At 53.3% G+C, this 18,126-nt stretch overlaps 6 protein-coding genes across 6 annotated transcripts; 3 read left to right on the forward strand and 3 right to left on the reverse strand.

Moving 5' to 3' along the window:
- Positions 1-191: 191 nt before the first annotated feature.
- On the forward strand, positions 192-1,713 carry cp8 (putative carboxypeptidase Y; the record flags this gene model as incomplete). Its single annotated transcript, XM_056622497.1, has 3 exons — positions 192-773; positions 825-1,185; positions 1,238-1,713. The coding sequence occupies 3 exons, from the start codon at positions 192-194 to the stop codon at positions 1,711-1,713; spliced, it is 1,419 nt and encodes a 472-aa protein (XP_056469913.1).
- Positions 1,714-2,755: 1,042 nt separating this feature from the next.
- N7532_010007 (uncharacterized protein) lies at positions 2,756-2,971 on the reverse strand (the record flags this gene model as incomplete). Its single annotated transcript, XM_056622498.1, has 1 exon — positions 2,756-2,971. One exon carries the CDS (start codon positions 2,969-2,971, stop codon positions 2,756-2,758), a length of 216 nt encoding a protein of 71 aa, XP_056469914.1.
- A 56-nt stretch (positions 2,972-3,027) lies between these two features.
- Positions 3,028-6,739, forward strand: N7532_010008 (class I myosin myoA; the record flags this gene model as incomplete). Its single annotated transcript, XM_056622499.1, has 2 exons — positions 3,028-6,256; positions 6,318-6,739. The coding sequence occupies 2 exons, from the start codon at positions 3,028-3,030 to the stop codon at positions 6,737-6,739; spliced, it is 3,651 nt and encodes a 1,216-aa protein (XP_056469915.1).
- A 528-nt stretch (positions 6,740-7,267) lies between these two features.
- On the forward strand, positions 7,268-7,986 carry N7532_010009 (uncharacterized protein; the record flags this gene model as incomplete). Its single annotated transcript, XM_056622500.1, has 2 exons — positions 7,268-7,756; positions 7,855-7,986. The coding sequence occupies 2 exons, from the start codon at positions 7,268-7,270 to the stop codon at positions 7,984-7,986; spliced, it is 621 nt and encodes a 206-aa protein (XP_056469916.1).
- A 669-nt stretch (positions 7,987-8,655) lies between these two features.
- Positions 8,656-10,794, reverse strand: N7532_010010 (WD40 repeat domain-containing protein; the record flags this gene model as incomplete). Its single annotated transcript, XM_056622501.1, has 1 exon — positions 8,656-10,794. The coding sequence occupies one exon, from the start codon at positions 10,792-10,794 to the stop codon at positions 8,656-8,658; it is 2,139 nt and encodes a 712-aa protein (XP_056469917.1).
- Positions 10,795-13,221: 2,427 nt separating this feature from the next.
- chsF (chitin synthase CHS3) lies at positions 13,222-16,976 on the reverse strand (the record flags this gene model as incomplete). Its single annotated transcript, XM_056622502.1, has 3 exons — positions 13,222-13,304; positions 13,390-14,195; positions 14,248-16,976. The coding sequence occupies 3 exons, from the start codon at positions 16,974-16,976 to the stop codon at positions 13,222-13,224; spliced, it is 3,618 nt and encodes a 1,205-aa protein (XP_056469918.1).
- Positions 16,977-18,126: the final 1,150 nt, after the last annotated feature.

Consider the following 18,126-nt stretch of genomic DNA (forward strand, 5'->3'; position numbering starts at 1 on the left):
CAGCCTGAGTGGCTTGGAACGATGTTACCCTGTGGAGTGCGAGCCTTTTGCAGCTTGATGTGATAGGCTTGTCGTTCGGAGTTCGGAGTCACGACGCGATCAAGGCCACCATCAAGCACGAGTCAATTAAAAGCCCAGCCCGACCGTCAAGACCCGGTGATGCCATGATCGATATCTAAATCAAGTTCAACATGCGGCTCCTATTCTCCGCCGCGCTGCTGAGTCTCACTGTCGCAGCCCAACAACAAGTCCTTAGCTCTGAGTACGCCAATACCGACTCGACCGACTTCCGCGTTTTTCGGAGTAGTCATTCACCGGACCACTCGATTCGCATTCGCCAGCAAGATAATTCAATTTGTGTCGCCGGTACCGAGCAATATACCGGGTGGCTGGACGTCGGCCCTCACCATCTGTTTTTCTGGTACTTTGAGAGCCAGAATGACCCCGCAACTGATCCATTGACATTATGGATGACGGGGGGACCAGGTGACTCAAGTATGATCGGGCTATTCACGGAGGTCGGTCCTTGCCTCGTCAACAAACATGGAAACGGCACTGTTCATAACCCCTGGGGATGGACGAGGAACTCTTCGATGCTCTTCGTCGATCAGCCAGCCTCCGTTGGCTTTTCGTATCTAGATGAAGGCTACGACGTCCCCCATGATTCGAAGCAATCCGCTGTGGATATGCACCGATTTCTGCAGATCTTCGTGTCTGAGGTTTTTCCAGATAGATTGAACAATACCGTCCATCTCTCGGGAGAATCCTATGCAGTAGGTATTTTCAACCAATTAGAACTGCTGCGCTGACTTCTTATCTTGCAGGGGAAATACATTCCATATCTTGGTGCCGAAATCGTCCAGCAGAATAAACTGTACCCCTCCAAGCCCCAGGTCCAGCTCCGGTCCTGCTTGGTGGGAAATGGCTTTATGTCGCCCAGAGATTCATGGTTCGGGTACTGGGAAACGCTGTGCACGACCAATCCTGGAGTGCCCGAACCAGTATTCAACAAGACAAGGTGTGATATCATGGCAGCGAATATGCCCCGCTGCCAGGAGCTATTGGATGTTTGCGCTCGACACCCCGATGCTGCTGTGTGTGGTGCAGCCTCATCCATTTGCTACGAAGGCGTAGTCAGCTGGTATGACGATGAGTCTTACGCAGGCGGGCGGAATCGATTCGATAGTAGGTCTGATATGCGCGAGCATGTCCATTCGAGATTATTAACAAAATGCAGTCACCGCCCCGTGCTTGATTGACGAAATTTGCTACGAGCAAGTTGGACACATGGAAAATTATCTGAATTCACCAGCCGTATGGAAAGCCCTCTCACCACCCAAAGCGATCAAGAAGTATAGCTTCGAGTCCGACGCGATCAGCAAGGCCTTTGATGCCACCTCTGATACTATGACGCCCGCCTCAGACATGGTCGCCTTTTTACTGAAAAACCAGGTGCACTATCTGGCTTACCAGGGTAACCTGGATCTTGCCTGCAACACTGCCGGGACTCTGAGGTGGGCCAATTCGCTATCATGGAAAGGACAGTCTGAGTTCTCGTCCAAGGCTTTACAGCCGTGGACTTCTATTATTGATGGGAAGAATGAAACGGTTGGCAAGACAAAAGAGGTTGAGATCTTTGTTCACGATGGGGCAGAAATTCCATCCCGGTTTGCTGTTGTGACTGTGGATGGATCAGGCCATCTTGTGAGTTGAATGTCTAGCAAGTCATCAGACTTCTGAGAGGTGGCAGTCAATACTAATCCAATTTATAGCTGCCGCAAGATCGCCCTGACGTGGCACTCGATTTAATGGTCCGTTGGATCACGGGACAAAGCTACAACTGATAGAATAATTCTCATGCCGTCAACTGTTGGGGACTATCTCGGGCCCATCTAGACCGGCTTTGTAAATTTGGCACTTTGTGGGGGGAATCACCCTTCTAGAAGGATGTCAGGAGCTTCGGTAGTGCGAACAGTGGAGGCCAGGGTAGACCGAGAGCAACGTATCATTATGTGATTTGGCGCCTAACAGATCCGCTTGCTTTTTCCGAGAAGCTGGAAAGAATAGGGTACATTAGGGATTACTGCAGCCACAATCTGGAGTAGATGACTATGCGTCTGATGATGTAGGTGACTGAATAAATGACCAGGTAGATAGATTATCGGATGGCAAATAAGGCGGGCGGGGGATCAGGCAGATATGCTACAATAGAATATAGTCCACACTGGCCCCGGCGCTTACGAACGTCTTTATGCCCAATGACGTCGATGCTGCTATTCTTGACGCGCACGCGCCACAGAGGGTCTGTGGCTGGTGCAAGTACATTGGAGTGGGAGGGATGTGCCCAATTTACTGGGCGACTGGGTCAAGTGGCGAGTACAGTGTAAGTGGTACCCAATGATCTGAATTTGCCTATTCTCTGATTTGATCGTCCAGTATTGCAGACTCGAAGGTCACCAGTAAATGTCGGAGAACCCCTGAGGCAGCAGCGGAGACCCTGCGTGGCGCAGTCTGTTTGATTTAGTTTGTTCGGGCAGTACGTAAGTCCGCAAGCCGCAGGCCTTCCGCTTCCCGACACTCTGGTCAATCGTGATCTCTCCTTCAATTCCTCCTTGAGTTTCCATATCCTGGGCTTGTGTCATTCCCGGGTGAACTGGCAACAACATGGTTAGTCGTTTACCCCCTATAGCCGCAAACTCAAGCCACTCCCTCCACAGCGCGACATCCGCTAACCCCGCGCTCTATCTAGGGTCACTCACGCCGCCCCGTAGGCGGGGAAAAGAAGAGCCGCTTTGGTCGCTCCAAAGCGGTCGCCGACGTCGGTGATGGTCGCCAGACCGGTAAGCCGCAGGTCAAGAAGGCCGCCTTCGAGACCTCCAAGAAGAAGGAGATCGGTGTGTCCGACTTGACGCTGCTGAGCAAGATCTCTAACGAGGCGATCAACGATAACCTGAAACTGCGATTTGAGCATGGCGAGATCTATGTAAGGCAGACCAACATACGCGGGCCTCGGGGTGCGCTGCAAGCATGCAAGGCTGTGCGCACGGCAGGATTTGGGCTAACATGTCATACCAGACCTATATCGGACATGTGTTGGTGTCCGTCAATCCATTCCAAGACCGTAAGTCGACACCGAACGATGTTTGTAGTGCGATAAGATGGCTGACCCCATATGCGACGTCTCTAGTTGGCATCTATACCGACAAGGTGCTCGATTCTTACCGCGGCAAGAACCGTCTCGAAGTCCCTCCCCACGTATTCGGAGTCGCCGAGTCGGCATATTACAACATGAAATCCTACAAGGACAACCAGTGTGTCATTATCTCTGGCGAGTCCGGTGCCGGTAAGACGGAGGCTGCGAAGCGCATTATGCAATATATTGCCAGTGTCTCCGGTGGCACCGATTCATCCATCCAGCAGACCAAGGACATGGTACTAGCCACAAACCCTCTCCTGGAATCCTTTGGTAATGCGAAAACACTGCGCAACAACAACTCTTCGCGATTCGGAAAATACCTCGAGCTCGAGTTCAACGCCAACGGCGAACCCGTCGGTGCCAACATTACAAACTACCTGTTGGAGAAGTCGCGAGTCGTGGGTCAGATTACGAATGAGCGAAACTTCCATATCTTCTATCAGTTCACCAAGGGCGCCCCGCAAAAGTATCGGGATAGCTTCGGTGTTCAACAGCCGCAGTCCTACCTCTACACCAGCCGCTCGAAGTGTTACGATGTGCCCGGAGTCGATGACGTGGCGGACTTCAAGGAGACATTGGATGCGATGAGCGTGATTGGTATGTCTGAGCCGGAGCAGGATAACGTCTTCCGCATGTTGGCGGCCATTCTCTGGATTGGCAACATTCAGTTTGCAGAGGACGACTCAGGCAATGCGGCGATCACAGATCAGTCGACTGTCGACTTTGTTGCGTACCTGCTGGAAGTCGATGCGGCTCAGGTGAACAAGGCGTTGACGATCCGTCTGATGGAGACTGCCCGCGGAGGCCGCAGAGGCTCCGTTTACGAGGTGCCGCTAAACAAGGTCCAAGCCTCGGCGGTGCGGGATGCCCTTTCCAAGGCCATCTACTTCAACCTCTTCGACTGGATCGTAGAGCGTGTGAACCAGTCCCTGACTGCCCGGAGTGCGATCAGTAACTCGATCGGTATTCTGGACATTTATGGATTCGAGATTTTTGAAAAGAACTCGTTCGAGCAGCTGTGCATCAACTACGTGAATGAGAAGCTACAGCAGATCTTCATTCAGTTGACTCTGAAGGCAGAACAGGACGAATATGCCCGCGAGCAGATCAAATGGACCCCGATCAAGTATTTCGACAACAAGGTTGTGTGCTCCTTGATCGAAGACAAGCGACCTCCTGGTGTGTTTGCTGCCCTGAACGATGCTTGCGCGACCGCGCACGCCGACTCCGGTGCCGCTGACAACACCTTCGTTGGACGTTTGAACTTCCTCGCCCAGAACCCCAACTTCGAGGGCCGCCAAGGCCAGTTTATCGTCAAGCACTACGCTGGTGACGTGAGCTACGCGGTCGAGGGTATGACCGATAAAAACAAGGATCAACTGTTGAAGGACTTGCTGAACCTGGCTGGGTCCAGCAGCAACCAGTTTGTCCACACACTCTTCCCCAACCAGGTCAACCAGGATGACAAGCGTCGCCCGCCTACGGCCAGTGATAAGATTAAGGCCTCTGCAAACGACCTTGTCGCCACGCTGATGAAGGCCCAACCTTCATACATCCGTACCATCAAGCCTAACGACAACAAGGCTCCTAAGGAGTACAATGTTGGCAACGTGCTTCACCAGATCAAGTATCTTGGTCTGCAGGAGAATGTGCGTATCCGCCGTGCTGGTTTCGCATACCGTCAGACGTTCGATAAGTTCGTGGAACGATTCTATCTTCTGTCACCGCAGACATCGTATGCTGGTGACTACACTTGGACTGGGGACGTAGAGTCCGGTGCGAAGCAAATCCTGAAAGATACTCGAATTCCGGCAGAGGAATACCAAATGGGTATCAGCAAGGTCTTCGTCAAGACTCCTGAAACCCTCTTCGCCCTCGAGGCTATGCGTGACCGCTACTGGCACAACATGGCTATCCGTATCCAGCGTGCCTGGCGCAACTACCTCCGGTATCGCATTGAATGTGCCATCCGTATCCAGCGATTCTGGCGCCGTATGACTGGAGGTCTTGAGTTGATCAAGGTGCGTGACCAGGGACACCAGGTCCTGCAAGGTCGTAAGGAACGCCGGAGAATGAGTTTGCTAGGCTCTCGTCGCTTCCTCGGTGACTACCTCGGCGTTGGTAACAAGGGCGGTCCTGGTGAGATGATCCGCAATGGCGCGAACATCAGCAACTCCGAGGACGTTCTCTTTTCGTGCCGTGCCGAGGTATTGGTGTCCAAATTTGGTCGTTCCAGCAAGCCTGCTCCTCGCATCTTAGTTCTGACCAGCCGCCATGTGTACATTGTGGCCCAGAACATTGCCAATAACCAACTTGTGATTGCATCCGAACGCACCGTTCCGATCGGGGCCATCAAGACTGTCAGCACTTCCAACCTGAAGGACGACTGGTTCTCACTCGTCATTGGTGCTCAAGAGCCCGATCCCCTTCTCAACTGTGTCTTCAAGACCGAATTCTTCACCCACCTCTCCAATGCTCTTCGTGGCTCTCTGAACGTGAAGATCGGAGAAAGCATTGAGTACAACAAGAAGCCTGGCAAGCTGGCTACCGTCAAGGCAGTCAAGGACCCGCAGGCTGGAGCCGTCGACAGCTACAAGAGTAGCACGATCCATACCAGTGCCGGTGAGCCTCCCAGCTCTGTGTCCAAGCCTACCCCACGACCGAAGCCGGTCACTGCTAGACCGGTCACCAAGGGCAAGCTGCTGCGTCCTGGTGGTCCTGGTGGTGGCGCTGGCAAGCTTTCGAGCGCTGCCCGCAAAGCTCCACCCCCTGCCCAGCCCCTGCCAGTCTCTCATCAAACCACCGCTGTGTCGCAACCAGCTGCTCAGTCTCGCGTGGTTCCTGTTCCTCAACCTGCTGCGGTTGCTGCTGCGGCTGCCTCCCATACCCGCACCGATTCTACAGGCTCCGTGAAAGCCCCTCCACCCCCTCCTCCTTCTGCACCTCCTGCCTCGAAGAAGCCTACTGCCAAGGTCTTGTATGACTTTAGCAGTGATCGGTCGAACGAGCTGTCCATTCGCGCTGGAGAGATCGTGCAGATCGTCTCTAAGGAAGGAAATGGTTTGTACTCCGATCCTGTTTTTTCTATTCCGTGAATTTACCCCATTCTAACATGATACAGGATGGTGGCTGTGTATGAATACGACGACTTCCGTTCAGGGCTGGACTCCTGAAGCCTATCTGGAGGAGCAAGCGGCTCCCACCCCAAAGCCCGCTCCTCCTCCTCCTCCTCCTCCTGCGGCCCCGCGAGCCACTCCCAGCCCTGTCCCGAATGGCGTCGGAGCCGCAGCCGCCGCAAAGACCAAGCCAGCACCCCCGGCACCCCCGGCCAAGCGGCCGAACATGGCTGGTCGCAAGCCCGCGCCACCTCCTGCTCCTCGCGATAGTGCCGTCAGCATGAACTCGGGCGACTCATCCGGTGCGAGCGGTCGCGGCACGCCGAACAGCGCTTCGAACGCAAGTCTTGCAGGCGGTCTTGCCGAGGCTTTGAGGGCACGCCAGAGTGCGATGCAAGGAAAGCACGACGATGATGATGAGTGGTAGTTTTGTGTGCCGGTTTCGCAGGTGTTGGAATCGTGTTCTGCGCTTAGCGTTGGCCCTTTTTGGTTGTTGGTTCATACTTCTTCCATTCCCTTTTTGTCTTGATCTGTTCTGTTTCAAAACCCCCGGCATTGTGCATTCATTCAGGTTTCGATGATGGATAGTCATTCTTCTGTTTGTGGGTCATGGGCTGGTCGGTTTTGGTTGATACCGTAGAAAGTTGTCGAATATATACCGTCCTCTATACCGTCCTCCGTGTTCATCATAGTTCCGCCACTACTCGTAGTTCCCAGCGATACTTGTAGTAGTGACCTCAATGTACACATCACCCACAAACACATGTAATCGTACCCACATCAAATCGTACCACACGGCCACCTCTCTTCAGTCTTCCGATCGATCGATAGCCAATCGTCTCCACAGCCCCGCCGCAGCTGAGCTCCAAATAAATACCCCGCCACCCAAGCCCACCTCCCTCCAACAACCCTCCCATCAACCAAGCTTCCAAACCTCACAAATCCATCACCCACCATGTCCTACGGCGGCTACAACAACCAGGAATACGGTGGTGGCGGCTCCAGCGGCCAAAACTACTACGACCAGAACGCCGACTTCCGCGATACACGCTACACGGGACCACCCCAATACAACGACGACGACGACTTCGGCAGCGCCGCCCACCACGCCTCGGAGCACCACGGTTCGGAGGACAAGAGCCTCTTCTCCAGTGCTCTGTCCTTCCTCCAGGACCGTAAGAGCGAGTACTCCGACCCCGCGCGGTACGAGGTGGACGAGACGCACGCCGTGAATGCCCACCAGGCCATGTACGGCGGCGGCTCGGACGAGGGCCGCTCGCACGATTCCGGAACCGTCGGTGCGGGTGCCGCCATGCAGGCGCTGAAGATGTTTACTTCTGGTGGCTCCAGTGATGGCGGTATGGATAAGAATAAGCTTATTGGGCTTGCCATGGCGCAGGCTGGTAAGCTGTGGGATGAGAAGCAGGCTAGCGGAGCTAATGTGGTGAGTTACTTGTGCTTGTGTTTGTTTATGTGTGCATGGAATGTTTTCCGTGCATGTCTTGCTTCCTGGGTTGATGCTAACCGGTCTTTGCTCTCTAGTCCGGCGATAAGCAGTCTGCTATCAACTCGGCCGCCGAGATGGCTCTGAAGATGTACATGAAGGGTGGTGGTAGCAGTGGCACTGGGGGTCCTAGTGGACTGATGGGTCTGGCTAGCAAGTTCCTCTCTTAAGGAGGGATCTAATTTCTTTGATGAAAGTAGCTATGCCGATCCGACGATCTAACTCGATCTTATCATGTGATTAAGTATGAATGACTCAATGAGGGAATATCTCCTTGATAATAACAAAGTAGTATCTTCATAATAGGCTTGAAGATGTGGTGTGTCCGATGCCGCATCTTAAACTCAAATGATGGGATGATTCTAAAAACTGACATGGAATGGGTCTTAATGATCGGATACATTGAAGTTACAATTTCTGATAAATCTCCATTCAAGGCTAAGTATGAGTTCGCACATTTGTTTCTCATGGAAGAATTATCCGGCTGCAGCTTAACAGGCTAGCCCGACGTCCTATTAGAACGCCGGCAGAAACCCAATCGGAGGCCCACTTGCCATGTGGCAGAATGCCACGTTCAAGGCAACTGTTCCATTCAAGCTCAAAAGGCTATCCTTACTTGGCAATCTACTACTTAACTGAATATTTATGATCGGAACTCATAGCAGCTCAACATATTCATTCTTCAATATATGCAATACATTCTATGCAAAATACAGATAGCCAACAACACCGAACGAACCCAGGGTATCAAATGCCGCATAAAGGAGAGAAGAATACGAACAAAATAAAAACACATAAAGAAGGTGCGGAAGACACTTAATAAGAACCGTGTTTCAATATCAGAGCACGAACATATCATGCTCCTCATCAGAAAAATTCTTCATAAACCGCAGCTTCCTTTCCCTCTCACTCAGAACACACCGCCCATCAGAATCGAGGTCAGCCTCCGAAGCCCACTCATTAGGCAGATCAACCAGCCCGAATGACCGTCCCCACTCCCGACGCTCATACTGCAAGAAGCCGCCGAAATGCGGATCCGTGTTCGCAACCCATAATGAGCCGCCGTCCGGCGAGAAATCCGCGCCCCCAATCTCGCCAAAGAAGTCGTGCACTTGACGAGATTGGTAGAGCTGCGCGTCGATAATGGAGATACGGTCGGCCGGCTCGGCGCAGAGGAGGGTTCGAGGTCCACCGCCGACAGGTGAGAACCGGAGGGATCGGTACCCTGCGACATCGGAGTCGATCTTTTCGAGGACTTTCCACGTTCGCGCGTCCCAGATTATGACTGTTTTGTCTTGGTTGCTTGTTGCAATATGTCGCATATCGGGTGACCAGGCGCAGGCGAAGCCGAAGTCTTTATGTCCGCGGAGCGGGTGGACGGGTCTTCCGGTGTCGGCTTCAATGACCCATGCATCCGGGGAATCGCCGATGACGACACGGAGACGGTTGTCGGGTGAAGTTGCGGTGCAGTTTATGGGCCGGGAGAGCTTTTGGTCGGAGAGGAAGATATTGGTCTCGCAGTCCAAGGTGCGAAGATGGCGGTCGTTCGAGGCGAAGACGCATATTGGTGATTTGTTGGATCGACTCGGGATGATGTCGACATGGTTTGTGATGCCGTCACTGGGATCGGGTGTCACAAGCCCTTTCGCGCCAGACCCCGAGGCGTCTGCGTTTTGGAGAGCGTATTCGCCACAGAAGCCACCTGCGATCGTGAGGCCATGGGCTGTCTTCATGCTAGAAATCTTGACTGGCCCCAGGAAGCCAGATTCGGGATTCGATCGAGAAAGGTCAATGAGGCAGCGAAGATCATTGAAGGCCGGGGTCCATGAATAAACCTTTGAATGACTGGAGAAATTGACAGTGTTGTAGGTGGGGACAGACATCAGATTTCGGAGCTGGAAGTGTTCGACGGTTGCTTTGTGCGTGGTGTGCATGGACTTTTCTCGAAAGAACAACTCATCCTGCGGCAGATGGTTGAGACTAGGATTGTGTGAGTTGCCTGGGACATTGTGGTATGATGTATACCACGTGTCGCGAAGCGCGCGAGCATCACTGCGTTTCACTTTCAAGGTCTCCGTCCATGGAATTTGCTGAAGATCGTAGATCTCATCTTCATAGTCTCCTGGCCTGTGGATATCCGGCGGGGGAGTCCAGCTCATCAGTTTGGATAGTGGCCGCAGTTGGGGAGGGACCCTGTGTTCGGAGTGGAATCCATTCGGAATTATGTTGATTGAGACCATCCATCGCTGGATGAATTCGTCAATGGTCAGGTTTCTTTCGTGGGTAGTCGTGTGAATGATAGACGCAGGATGTACATCTGGGTCCTCCTCTCCAGGAAAAGGACCCATGGGTGGAGTTCCAGGCGCTTCAGGAAGTCCGACTTCTGCGGCCTCATAGTCGACAGGTTGATAGAATTCTTCGAAGTTGACATCACGCATGGTTGCCTCCGGAGACGATGCCAGATTTTCCTGGCGATAGTATTCCTCCTCGTCGGGATAAAATCGAATGAAGTCCTCGAAGTCATCATCGGGCGTTGTCGAGGGCGACGTATGATCTTCAAATGAAGGATCATAGTCCATCACCATGTCCTTTTCAATGTCGCTCTCGTTCATGATTGTCGCAATATTTGGCCACGATGCAGTGCGCTCGATGAGGTCCTGCACGATGCCTTCCATATCCAGGTCGAAATCACTCTGTGACAGGGGCGAAAGAGCTTCTGATTCCGAAGGCATGCTGTTGGCGTCGAATTGCATTGGTGGGGAAGGGTCACCGTCGGGAGGCGAGTGTATTGTTTCAAGAAGGGGCGAGTGAGGGAATGAGTGCTGGTGAATCGGGATAGAGCTCCCCGTCATCGCATGGACCACCTCCGAGACTAGAAGCGAATGGCTCTGGTCGTTGACAGAATGAGGATATTGGGCGATGGCGGCGAGAGCTGCAACTCCAACATCGTGCAACCTTCGATCATCTTCGGATGCCATTGTGGTATTTGTTGCGAAGGTAGAATATTGTGCGCTCATTATTGAGGCAGCATCCTGGGGAGCAGGCAGCCGATCCCTTTCCCTGGGTGAATGCGGTTCGGACGGTGCGTTGTTCATGACTCGTGGATGAGCGGCGACTGGGGTGGTATCACATGACTCATGGCGAGGTATTCTCCGAGGAAATGCTGGATGACGAGAGAGGTCGGATGACGATATAGATGCGCCGTGGATGTCACCAAGTATTGCCCGTCATAGAATGGGAGAATGCAATCCGCAGGCCGGTCCGGGGAAATGTCGAATGGCGGAGTGGGCAGCAAAGGCGCGCAAGTCGGGGTTATCGACAGACTGTTGCGGAAATGCCAGGCACCGGCGTGTCGACAGCTGATCAGAACCCGAAAGGCACCCGATGCCAGGATGATTGGTAGCGGCGGTTACACGGGTTTTCGAGAGCGCAGCGCGGTCTATTTGGGATGCGGGATCCTGGTTGTTGCAGTTGCCAGGTGACTTTTGTTTCCCCACACCGCGTGGCGCAGGCGCAAGTCTCCAATTTTAGACAGGAAGAATGAATGCGGGCAAAACGGATATGCCGAGGTGCTTTGACGGTTGGGGTCGGCGATAAGATCGCGCGCAGGTAAGGCAACCAGGGGAGGGAGGGGCAGAGAGGAAAAAAGGCCACGAGGGGGATGTGGGACTGGCGGTGCGACCGTTAAGCGTTGGAATTCGAATATCCGGTTAAACTCCCGGTTCCGCCGTGTCCAGCAACGGGAGCTCACTCAGGTACCGCGGGGGGAAATACCTGCAGATCGGAGCTTTCGCGTATTGGGGAGAGCAGAGGCAAGTATGAATGAGGTGAATCGCCCGTGGAAGACCAGGGAGCTGGACGAGCAGGGTGAGGTTTGAAACTTATGATCCACTGCACGTCAAATGGGGAAATGGAAGGGGCTGAGCGCCGGCCGTTTTTTTGGCAGTCTCACGCCGTGCTGCGGCGGCCGAGGAGGGAGAATGATGCGAGGGAAATCGAAGAGGGGATCGTCCAAGCGTACTTTTAGTGGCGGCCGGGGCGGACCTATGACAGGGAACGTGTCGGTGGGCGGGCGCCGGTGGAGCGAATCACCACGGCTTCGCGATGCTAAACTGCGCGCGATGGCCGAGCTGAGGGAACCGTCGAAATGCGAGAAAAGAGGCTGATAAGCGGGATGCAAGATGACGAAAGAAGGAGTGGGGTGGATCGGAGTGGATTGCGATGGTCGAGTCTCCAGCCTCGAGTCTCCAGTCGCAGTCTCAGGTCGGCGGGACTAGCGCACACACGATGGGCAGTGCAGGGGAGTAACCGTGGATGTGAATCACGTTAGGGGCTGGACAGCTGAACGCCGGCAGAGCATTCGAAGACTAACTAGCAGCTTTCGAAGTTGCGAATGGATGTGTCAAAGGCGCGGCCTTGGCAGCTTAGTCAGCGCTGAGCGGGAGAGCCCAATCCATGGCGTCGAGTAGTGAGAATACAATACCCTACTAACTAGGGTAGTGTGTCGATACAAATTGTAGAGCCAAGGGGAGAGTCGCGTTTTCAAATCTTCAAGTAGCTGTCAGCGTCACTCTAGCATGGAAAGGGGTCAATGTCAATGTAAATAATCATGCAGGGAGTGACGCACCGCAGATCGGAGCAGAGCCCGGTGACCTGCGCTTGGATCCATTTTGGGCACAGTTTGGGCGGGGATCCATGTGACGCCCCTCTCAAAGCCAGCAGGGAGGGGATTCATGTCTTACAATACAGTAGCCAGGCAGCTAGCAGCACGACTAACAGCACGACTAGCCGTGCAGGGCGAGGGGGTTTGTGGGGAGTCTATACATCCAAAGGCAGGTATAGTTACGGAAGGTTATAGCGGCTAAAGCTGGCATTCCAATTCCAATCGGGCTTGACGCCTGGATTCTAGAGTTTTGTGCCTTGAACTGACCGCCCCATACTCTGGCATGGTGAAGTACGAGTCATCCATCAAATCTTCTGAATGGTCAGCTGAGTACTCATCTAACCATTCACCGAATATCACCACTCCTAATCATTTACGGTTGATGAAGCTTCAATAAGTGTGGTGTTGGTCATTGGGCACCAATGTGAGCCCAGATTTGATTCCATATCAACACAAGTTGCGCTATCATATCGCTGTACAGGGATATAATTGTCAAAAAAAAAAAAAAAAAAAGCAAAGAACTGACAAAAGAAATGACAAGGGATAATAATAAACAAATCAGAAGAACCAAAATGCAATGAATCGCACACGTAAATTATTGCTCGTGATTCGTGCTGCGCCGTAGCGTTCTCCAGATCCCATCATGATTAAATTGTAAACGCCTCCGAAAAAATCTCAGTATGTAAAGAGGAAGATATAATCACAGTCGGAAAAAAAGGGTTGGGAGGAACAGAACATGTGCTCAGTAATCAGAGTAAGTTTCGTAATGCGAGTACCCATTCTGTGCATGTGGTTGCGCCCAGCCACTGTTTCGTACTCGCCGTTCTGCAATGCATGTCAGCAAGGTCAATCTAAACAAGGCCGCCAATGAAAGGCCCGGCAACGGGGAGGGGGCAAAGACGAATCTAACCTTTTTCGAAATCGCGCCACCTCTTCATCGTGATCTTGGTGCTGTCGAACTCGCCTTCGGCGTCGCCATGACCCTTGTCCTTCTCCCCAGCCGTCTTACGCGTGTCGCCCCAACTGAAATCGTCGAATTTCCAGAATGCATAGGTGGGGAGAACGAAATTCCAAATCGGAAGCGAGATCAGGTAGATCAGCATCCAGGCGACATAGACGAGTCGGTGGGCAGTGACAACGATCAAGACACCCGGCAGACCGAGAATCAGGGCGAGAAGGACCAGGGGAATGACTTGAACCGGTTTTCTCACTATGGAAGAGATGACAACGTAGAAGGTGAACGCGATGGCAGCAGGAAGCACGAGCGTACCCACTAGCTCGATGAAGATGACGAATTGCATACTGAAGCAGAAGGTTCCGCACAAATCGCGCACAAGTACCAGTTCGAACAAGTTGTGGACGGTACTGTTGATCCAGCGGCGACGCTGCGAAAGCAGAACCATGAACTTGTCGGGGACAACCGTCTTGCACACAGCCTGCGGGACGAAGATCTGCTTGCGCTTGGGGAAGGTCTTCAACATGAGTGTGGTCAGATAACGATCCTCGCCCAGGAGAAGCAGGTTCTTCTTGTGCAGCGTATCCACCACGTTCTCCGAGTAGTGCTCGACGATATCTGGATTTGCCAAAATAGGAACCCAGTAGTTCTGACCACCCTTGGGAGCTTTGATGCGATACATGGTGAAGCAACCAGGGAGACAGGTCACACCACCGAACACGGACTCGAAGGATTTCGCTTGGTGGTGGGAGATAAAGTACCTAACGACGGTTGGTTTTGGTGACACAGCAACTAGAAAGAGGGACAACTTACTCGAAGACTTGGATCATTGTAACCCAACTGTCAGTCTTGTTGGCAATTTTCGTCTCACCGCAGAGACCCATGATCTCGGGATCTTTGACCATGGCAGAGATCATATGCGTCAAGCTGTCGGGGAAGACTTTGGTATCGGCGTCCACCATCAGACAGCACTCGTAGAAGTCCGGTGGAATACCGGTAACGTTCCACATTCCGTTAAACATCTCGAATTCGAGCTCTGTCATTCGCTCATCGAACATCACCTTCTGCAAGAACGACATGAGAATGATCTGACTATCACGCTTTCCACGGTTACCAGGCTTGGAAGCTGTTGCCTCAGCAGGAGTACCACATTTAACAACGACCATCATCGGCACACGTTGCTGTTTTTCCGGGGGAATAACAGATGTTTCGCCGTAGTCATAAAATCCGGTGTAGACTTTGGCCATGTTGTGACGCTTGGAACCTGTAGCCACAGCCACATAAGAGAAGGGCTGAACTTCATCCGGGGGAATGAAGTGATCTTTCATCATGCCGAGGACGATTTCGGGGGTTGAGAATTCTTCTCCCTTGCCCTTGATAATACCATCACAAATGACCATGAGCGTCTTGTGGCTGTTCGGGTAGTCGGTCATGGCAATTGAATCCAGAGTAGTCCGAATACCGTCTTCGCCTTCCGAGTAACAAGTGACTAGGCACAATGCGTGCGCCAACGGATATCCAAACGGTTGCCATTCCGGCGGGGGTTGAGGCACCACTGCTTCATGGATGAACCCAGCAGGGCCAGGCTCTTCCGACTCCGGGATTATGGTAGAGTAGGTCTGTTCCTGTTGGCCGGGAACCAAGCTCGTACGACTGGCAGCAGGATTGTGGCGGGAGTTGTCTGCACTGAGCGTACCGCCACTGCTATTGTGGCTCAGTTTGTACATTGGGCCGCTCGCAGTAGAGCTCGGCATCAGGCGAGAGGTCGAATTTTGGCTGGCCATGGTGACATACTGGGTGCGCTGCTTGCTACTCCCCGAGCTGTTCATGACATAAGGACTAGAGAAGCGAGATGTCGTCGGCAGGAAGCTCGAGCGCTTGTTCATTCGGTCAGACGAAGGGGGATCGGCCATTCGAGGCCCAGGTCGGTAAATATCATTTGACCAATCTTCGATCTGCTGGTTGCGGGTTCTGGCATCCGAGGCCATGCTTGTCCTCTGGGCAGCAAATTTAGGTGCCAAAAACCATTGGAAGAGCAGAGCGAAAGCAAACTTGACCACGACAATGGACAGGATGAAGATCAAAGACACGTAAAGCACCACTTTGGAGGCAATGCAGCCGACGGTGTCGGTGTCAATGCTACCCACCTTGATGATCTGCTCGAGACATTTCCCGACTTGCTTCTCAGTTCCGCTTTGTAGGTAGTATGTCAGATCGACACCACGAATTGCAGGGTTTGTCCGGAGTTGATCGAATTTCGCCGGATAAGACACCTGAGAGGTGTTAAACCAGCGTAGAAGGTCGAGGTCGAGGACATTGCCCGAGTAGATGGCCAGGTTGCGGCTTTTGTTCTTGGTGTCTTCCCAGGTGTAATACACATCGCCTGAGCTTTTCAGGTTCCAGAAAGCGTTCCGTGCAGAGCTTCCCGTGTGGCATCCCCAGCCCAGGTAATAGGACGCGGTCAAATTCGGCTCGGACGAGCCATCCTGATTGAAGGCCGTGCAAGGGAAGTACCATCCCAAATCACCGTTGGAATTGGTCGGTACTCCACCATCATCGTTCGCGGTGATGAGGCCCTTGCATGCACCATTGACCTGTTGGAAGAAAAAGCTGCCATCCTGACCGCCGTACTTGTGAGGCAAATCATAAAGAACGTTTGTCTTGGCGGGGATGCCCTCTGCCGCAGGATGATGAGATCCCGTTAAGTCATACGCCTTTCCGTGGAAGATCATGTAGCCGGACCCAACTTCATTAACTTTCAGTCGGACCGGGGGTGTACCACAGACTGTAGCCGTGAAACCGAAAGTCAGAAAGCCGACAAAGGCAGCAATCATAAGGATGATACTGATCAGGCCGATTTTCTCTCGCCAGGCTGATCGCTGTTCCTTCTGGGGCATGCCAAAGCACTTGAGTACAAAATCCGGAACCAAGCAACTTACAAGCGCACAGTATGTCGTCCACAGATCTGGCGGCCGTGCTGGATCCAGAGCCTTCTGTCTCCTCTTTTCCTCGGCCGATGTGCTCTTCGACACTCGTCTGCCGGACCTCCTCTTCTTCTTTTTCGAATGATGGCGGCTGGGCGCCCGGTCCATGGGCTTGTTGACATTTCCCTGCGCACCGTACAACTGCTCTTTGGCCTTCGCATCGGTACTTCGGGAGCTATTTGTCTCTGCTTCGCCGTCTTTATCGAGGAGTGGATCATTTCCGGTCGCGGAAGGGTAAGTTGCCATATGATGCGATCGTTGTCGGTAGTGATAATTGGGGTGATCCCGGTCCATGTGTCGTCGCTCTGGCTTCACCAGGCTCCTCTTCCGCCCGATATCTCCTCCGCGCTCCATGCGATCGTCGTCGGTCTCGGCATGTCTGCGGTGGTGGGAATGAGAACGTCGCCGGTGCCGGTGCGTGGACGGAGAGGTTGGGGCGCTGTCGCTGAGTGTTCCGGAGTTGAGATCGCGACGGCGACGACGGTGTGAGGGCTCGCGAAAAGCGCTGCGCTCGTCACGCCGCGGGGAGGCCTTGCCCGGCCGCTGGGGGAGAGACATAGCGTTTCTGCTGCCAGTGTCCGCTGCCAGACAAGTGCTGGATACGACACGGGCAAACCCAGACCGCTAAACGGTCTCGGAAGAAAGCTGCAATCACAATCACAGGCTTGCGGCCATCAACAACTGGTCAAGTCTGTGACAACTGTTTCAGAAAATATTGTGGGTCGTCTGATGTCTAAAACATCGGCCTGAGATCAATAAAGCGAATGGTCGGGTTCTGCAGGCCGGGATGGAGTGGGATTTTACGATGCGATGCGAGACGATGGGCTTATCCGAGCGATTCAACCGGAAAGTCTAGAACGAGACTGGTAACTGAGTTGTGACAAGCGTAGAATCGCAGGGCGATCGAGCTTGCAGCGGTCGGCCGGTGCAACGACGGCCGGGGGTGGAGAATAAACAAAGTGCGGTCCACACGAGTGAGCGAACGTCAGCGGGGCCGATCAGGTCAACGAGCGAACAAGCCGATAGGATTCGAGCAGAGTCGATGACTAGAAATGCAGAAATGCGAAAATGCCAAACGGCGAAGTCTGCGGTGGTGAGAGCGAGAGTCCTTAGAGAACTGGAGGAAGTTCAACGGCGCAAGTGAGACAAAGCAAGCGGCAGGCACAGACATTTGGCCTCGTCCCGTGACCTGGACGGTTTCTTCGGAGGGAAAGCACCAGAATAACCTCGCCTCTGGCCTCTCCTCACTCTACACAGCACTAGGGGCCACCACTAACACCGTCCCGGAAATGAGGAGCCCCTGTTCAAATCTGCGCCAAACCCTTCTGCTCACCACCCCCCGTCGCTAGGGGCAATCCGGCCGTACATCCCAGCGGGGGCCGCGGGCGACAAATCACTGCGCGCCCTGGTTTGGCGCCAAACTGCGTCGGGCAAGGTCTAGAGGACGCCACTCGCGGGCGATTTGAAGGTCTTCTCCGTCCCTGTCTCCCAGAAGGTCTGGTCGGCTGCGTCCCTACACTGGGGAATCTCAAGCCGAGGATTTCCAATGGTTAGCTCCGGCTACGGGTCACGGGGCTCGACATTTTTTTTTTTTTTTTTTTTTTTTTTGGTTCTATTTTCGGGCCACGATGAACTGCCACCCATGAATTGGGATAGGCTACGGATGAATACCTGAAAGACTCAATTTCTGCCATATGCATACTTGCCC

This window comes from Penicillium argentinense, assembly GCF_028826775.1.
Source record: "Penicillium argentinense strain IBT 30761 chromosome Unknown utg000010l_segment0_segment0, whole genome shotgun sequence".
NCBI classification, from domain to species: domain Eukaryota; kingdom Fungi; phylum Ascomycota; class Eurotiomycetes; order Eurotiales; family Aspergillaceae; genus Penicillium; species Penicillium argentinense.